This window comes from Hippocampus zosterae, chromosome 4, assembly GCF_025434085.1.
Source record: "Hippocampus zosterae strain Florida chromosome 4, ASM2543408v3, whole genome shotgun sequence".
In the NCBI taxonomy this organism is placed as follows: Eukaryota; Metazoa; Chordata; class Actinopteri; order Syngnathiformes; family Syngnathidae; genus Hippocampus; species Hippocampus zosterae.
The window spans coordinates 25,037,109-25,043,125 of NC_067454.1; the positions used below are offsets into that span (position 1 = coordinate 25,037,109).

A 6,017-nucleotide genomic window follows, 5' to 3' on the forward strand; every position below is an offset into this window, starting at 1 on the left:
GTAAAACTGAAACAAGAAAAACAAATACAGTATTTCCCGCACGAAAAGGCACACCTGAAAGCCTTCCATTTTCTGAAAAGCTCACAGCGCCTTAAAATCTGATGCGCCTTGTGTATGGGCATTACGGTAATATTTCAACCCCAAAATGGCTCCTTGCTTGAGATATGCTGACAACGCAGAGTTCAAACTTAAGGCGATCGGTTACGCTGTTGAACAGGGAAATGGAGTAGCAGCAAGAGAGTTCAACGTTCACGAGTCAATGTTATAACTTGCTGTTGGTTCAGTGAACCGTGTCGCTGCTTTATTAAATATGTTTTACTGACATCTGATCGTTCTGTTGGTGTTTCCTTGAGCGTAGCTCCATCTAGTGGATGCATTGTAGATTACGTCTTATAATACGGTGCTCCCAATGTATGAATAAAAAGACAAAATAGGCCATTCATTGAAGGTGCGCCTTTTAGGGTGGAAAATACGGTAGTCATCATTCAGCACAATTTACCTGTTCAAAGCAAGTTAGGAAGAACATATCTAGTCCTACCCCTTGTTCTTTGTGAGTTTGAATTTGTTAGCCACTAGTATAGTTATGGATCATTCATTTGGTATATCTCACTCTGAAAAGAAAAGGAAAAACATCTACATATGAACAAATTATCTATTCCTACAACTTCCGGTTTAAACAGGGATGTTATCACACACTCTGGCACCTTTATATGTAGTTATTCTCTCATGTTCCGTTACATAACAGCGTTTAAGCAATTTATCAACTTAAATCTAAATGATATGGGTTAAAAAAAATTACTTGGACCTGTTTTTGAATACTGCATGGGTTCAGTGTATTTTGACCCATTAATCATTCGAATTGTTTTTGTTTTGTTTAGTTTTTTGTGTACTTCTAAAACCCGAAGCCGGTTTGTGTTTCCGGCGTTTCCCTCATATTTCCACACAGTAGTTCAAGTATGGTAGTATTAATAAACTGAGGCTTCTTCAACCCTTCTGACAACTCACTCTTCACCTCTTCAGATAATTGAGTGTCTGAAGGAGCAGAAGAAGCAGCTCAGCCAGCGCTGCCACCAGCGGATCTTCAAGCTGCAGGAGGCCGAGATGACCGACCCGGAGCTAGACTATCAGCTTATGAGAGTCTGCAAGCAGATGATCAAAGTGAGGAGAAGCAGAACAAACAGAACAGACAGAGGTCCATACATACTAGCACGTGGTCGTGGACAATTCTCATTATTTTCTCTGTAAGCACCACCGCAATGAATTTGAATAGAAACAAACAAGTTGTGCTTTAACTTTGCAACTTTGATTTAAGGGTTTGTACATCCAAATCAAGTGAACACTGTAGGTATGTTTGGATATGTGACCTCCCTTTCTAAGGCACCACAAGTACAAAGGTTAAAGTTAAGTTGCAGGGCTCCAAAACGAATTTATGAAACAAAATGTGATAGTGTAAAATATGCACATTTATAGCGTGCGAAAAGCCACAGTGGTGAAGGACTGAAGTTATCTAACAATTTTTTATTAAATTATATTTTAATAAAGGTTTGACGCCCCGAGTTTTTTTTTTTTTTGAAGGCAATCGAGTAGAATGGCTGACCTCAATCCAATTGAGTATGCGATTCACTTGCCGAAGACAAAACGGAAGGGAAAACTGAAGACTGTTGCAGTAGAGGCCTGGCAGTGCATCACCAAGGTTGAAACCCAGCGTCCGGTGATGTCAGACTTCAGACTGACATTGTCTTTGCGACCAAGTATTAGAAAGTTTCATTCCTGATTGTTAATATGTTCCATTACTTTTGGTCCCTAAAATAGTGGAAGACATACAGGCAAACCGTTGTACTTCCTACAGCGTTCCACCTGCTTAGGATGTACTGTAAATCCCCTCAAATTAAAGCTGAAAGTCTGCAGTGAAATGCACATCTCGTTCATTTCATTTCAAAGCTTTTGTGCGGGTGTTCAAAGCCCAAAAAATGGGAATTGTCCATGTTCCAATAGTGAATGGATCTGGCTGTGTGTAAAGTTCTACTCGGTAACATCGACAGATGTACTCGACACTCTGTACTTGTGTAGTCTTTGCAATTATGTAAAAATACATAAATAAAAATCCAATCCGAAGAATTGGCAAAAGTACGTCACAAGCCCCATTAACATTGGTGAAAAGGGAAAAAAAATGTTTCTGGTGAATCAATACACAATTTGTTTTAATAACTTGAAAAGGGAAGATAAAAAAATTATAAGCAGACAAAATAGACTCATATCAAGTCCTTGTATCTGAAAAGACTGAATCCACATTGTACTTCCCACCACTTAATATCCCAAACTCTCTTCTGAAGAGATTCTGCACTGAAGCCGACGCCAGAAATGTTCTGCAGTGTCTGAAGCAGAACAAGAACAGTGAGCTGATGGATCCAAAGTGTAAACAGATGATCACCAAGAGACAGATCACGCAGAACACAGGTAGCTACACACACACATGCGCATGAGCAAGCCTGGCCGTGCAGCTTTTGAAGAAGCCGACTGATATCTGAATTGACACCATCGTCCAGACTACCGGTTGAACCCAGTGTTAAGGAAAGCGTGCCGAGCTGACATTCCCAAATTCTGCCAATCCATCCTGAACAAGGCGAGCGAGGACAGCGAGTTGGAGGGTCAGGTGATCGCCTGCCTCAAGCTCAAATATGCCGATCAGGTCAGTCCAATAAACGGACATCTCCCATCCCTGTGCAAGACAAAGCCGGACTTTCCTATCACCGCGTCACCTGTCATATGCCGTTTCGGTTTAGAGATTGTCTCCAGACTGTGAAGACCAGATCCGAGTTATTCTCCAGGAGTCGGCGCTGGACTACAGACTGGACCCGCAGCTGCAGATGCACTGCTCGGATGAGGTACGCCCGTCATTCGGAAGCTGGACCTTTTCTTTCCGAGGTTCCCTCATCTTGCGATTCCTCCCGCAGATCTCCCGGCTTTGTGCGGAGGAGGCCGCTGCTCAGGAGCAGACCGGCCAGGTAGAGGAGTGTCTGAAAGTCAACCTGCTCAAGATCAAACAGGAGGCCTGCAATAAGGTGCTGAATGTGTAACTGAAAAAAAGTTCCCATGATATTTGAGTACCCGATGCCCACAGCTCACTTGGGGGGTGTGGGGGGTGGGGTGTCCGGCCTTGAATTTTGAAGCAATGTTCATTGGAAATGGCTCTACGTTACTATAAAGGTCAAGATCTTTGTTCATTGGATTCTTCTCCCTGGTTTCTTGTGTACAGGAGGTTTTTAACATGCTCAAGCAGAGTAAAGCAGACATCTTTGTGGACCCGGTCCTCCACACAGCCTGCGCCTTGGACCTCAAACATCACTGTGCCGCTATCCCGCCTGGAAGAGGAAGACGTGGGTGCTCTCACACAATCATTGCGATGTACTTTTGGCTTCAAATATGAACAAAGTGACAGGATGAGGGCCTGCTGGTGGTCTTTTTCTTCTCACCATGCAGAGATGTCATGTTTGATGGACGCACTGCAGGACAAGCGAGTTCGCCTGCAGCCCGAGTGTAAGAAAAGACTTCAGGATCGCATCGACATGTGGAGCTACGCGGCGAAGGTAACCACAAGAACAGGGGTGTCAAACTCATTTTCGTCACAGGCCACATTGTAGTGACCGTTTCCCTTGGAGGGCCGTTATGACAAATGTGAAAACATATGAGGAGGTCAAGAATATGGATCATTCAACTATTGTTTAAGTTTGTGTAATGAGGAGTTTGGTGACGAGAAAATGCTTGCAATATCTCCCCTATTTATCACATATGAGAAGTAGAATTCTGTTGTACAGATTTTAGCCATCACTGTAGAAGTTGACATGTTTGATTTGCTTTCGCGGACCACAAAAAATGAGGTGGCAGGCCAGATCTGGCCCCCGGGCCTTGAGTTTGACACCAGTGCACTAGTAGGAGCCATTTTCGCTTTGATTAAATCCTTTTTATCAGCGGGACAGGAAAGTAAATCCAATAAGATTAGTTGCGAGTGAGCGCGAGAACATGAATGTGAGAGTAAAAAGGAAGGAATTTTACTTGATATTTGCGCTCCCACTGACCGCAAGGGTATTGTCCCGCATTGTAACATTGGAAACATAAAGCCAGAAACCCAAAGCCATTTTATTTCTTTATTTATTTATTTGAGGGGGGCGGGGGCAGGATATTGCAATTTCATTTTGATATGTGATTACTTTTTCAAAGTCCTCTTCCCTTGTATATTTTTTTTTTCAACAGACCCAAGCAATAAATTAGTCTGCATTACAACAAATATCAGATTCATTATGCTTAAATGTTTTGGTCTTATACGTTTGGTATTTGTTAAAATGAACCATGAATTTACTTCTTGGTGAACAATTGAAAGCCTTAAAAACCATAAAAGAAAGCCTTATCTGCCAACCGACCGAAATGAATCTGCTCTTATGTGTCCTGTAGGTGGCACCAGCAGAGGGCTTATCAGATCTGGCAGTGCAGGTGATGACCTCGCCCTCGAAGAACTACATCCTGCTCATGATCGCACTGAGCCTGTGTGTCCTCTTCCTGTTGGGGCTGCTGTGCGGTCGAATCACCAAGCGCGTGATCAGAGAACTGAAGGACCGGTAGAAGCCAGAGAAGTTCCGTAACCTGCTTCACCCCTTCGTCCTTGTCCTCTTCCACCTCAGTCTGCCACCAACCAACACGCCCAGTGCCAACACCATTGCAACACACGTGGTCCTCCTCTTTTCAAGCTTCGCTGTAATATTGCCCAACAGAGAATTTCCAGCCAAATCAAAGCTTTTTTTTTTTCCCCCCCAGCAGTGTTACTCCTAAATTCCTTCTTACACCCCGAACCTTTTCTTGTCTTTTTGAGTTGGACATGGTATGAATCAGTATTTAAAAAAAAAAAAAAAAAGGAAAAATAAGCACTTCTTGTGGCGTGACTGAGGACCGCTGAGGTTCGAACTCTTTCTTAGTTTTTGGTCATGTTTAAAGAACACTGGAGCATGCAGCGCCTCATTTCCTTTGAAGAGACGTCAAATAGCAGCTTGAGATGTCGAGGCAAAATTGGAGACATTTTGCTCTCGCTTTGAACCAATTTCGGGTGATCCGTCCTCTTTGCTTGTGTACAGGATCTGCTTTGGCTCGCCACATGAGGCTAACGCTCACAAAGATCAAACTGCTCATTGTGATCATGCCAATTAATATGGTGTTTTGTTTCAATGCCTTTTTTTGTATTGTTGATTGTTTTCAATGAGAGGGTGTGCAGATAGGGGTTTGCTGTATTTCATGTCGACTGTATTTAATATCTGATCAGTGGAGTGGAAGCCAAAATTGTTTGGGGGTGTCGAGACTCGTTTCCACATAGTTTCCTGCCTTCAAATCCCATCACTCATCACAACGCAGACAACAAAAGGCATCCTGCTTTTACCACATCTGTCAGCATTGCTTTATGGAAAATTTGATGACACAATTCTTATTTTTCAGCAGAATTATGACACAATTGCATTTTATACACACACACCAAACTTGTAACATTGACTCCCTGATGAGGAAAAACAATCGTTAATTATTTAATAATGCCTCGTCGCGATTAGCCTCTATCTAACATGAGCTTGCCGTTCAAGAGCAACATCTTCTCCTCAGCTGCTTTCACGGAAAGCTGTTTCAGCATTTATGTCGATAACCAGCTCACGTTTTTATTCTGATTTGAGCACTTTCAATAAATTCATCGGAGCATTTATTCAATAACCGACTCTTTGCATTGGTGTCTTGAGATACGAGGTTCCTTTGTTCCATGACCACACTCATAACTCGAAGCATTCATATTGCAAATCATCTTTGCGTATTGAAATGAATGGAAAGGCCAAGAATCTGTTGCAGTCCCCCCAAAAAGAAAATATCTTAGATTTTGATTAAAGAGATATAACACACTATAATGTACGTCATAACAACATAAAGTGATGACATAATTCAATAGAATACATTGAAATTAAACCGTTTTTTCCACACTATTTGCTTTAATT

At 42.3% G+C, this 6,017-nt stretch overlaps 1 protein-coding gene across 1 annotated transcript in view; it reads left to right on the plus strand.

Annotated features, from left to right (window-relative positions):
• LOC127599706 (Golgi apparatus protein 1-like) overlaps positions 1 to 5,742 on the plus strand; it is a 30,073-nt gene extending 24,331 nt beyond the window's left edge. Inside the window, exons 19-26 of the mRNA XM_052063862.1 lie at positions 1,021 to 1,158; positions 2,334 to 2,457; positions 2,547 to 2,689; positions 2,784 to 2,885; positions 2,955 to 3,062; positions 3,257 to 3,377; positions 3,481 to 3,587; positions 4,450 to 5,742. Coding sequence (XP_051919822.1) covers positions 1,021 to 1,158; positions 2,334 to 2,457; positions 2,547 to 2,689; positions 2,784 to 2,885; positions 2,955 to 3,062; positions 3,257 to 3,377; positions 3,481 to 3,587; positions 4,450 to 4,617 — 1,011 coding nt within the window. The 3' untranslated portion in view covers positions 4,618 to 5,742. The remainder of the gene's footprint in view (positions 1 to 1,020; positions 1,159 to 2,333; positions 2,458 to 2,546; positions 2,690 to 2,783; positions 2,886 to 2,954; positions 3,063 to 3,256; positions 3,378 to 3,480; positions 3,588 to 4,449) is intronic.
• Positions 5,743 to 6,017: the final 275 nt, after the last annotated feature.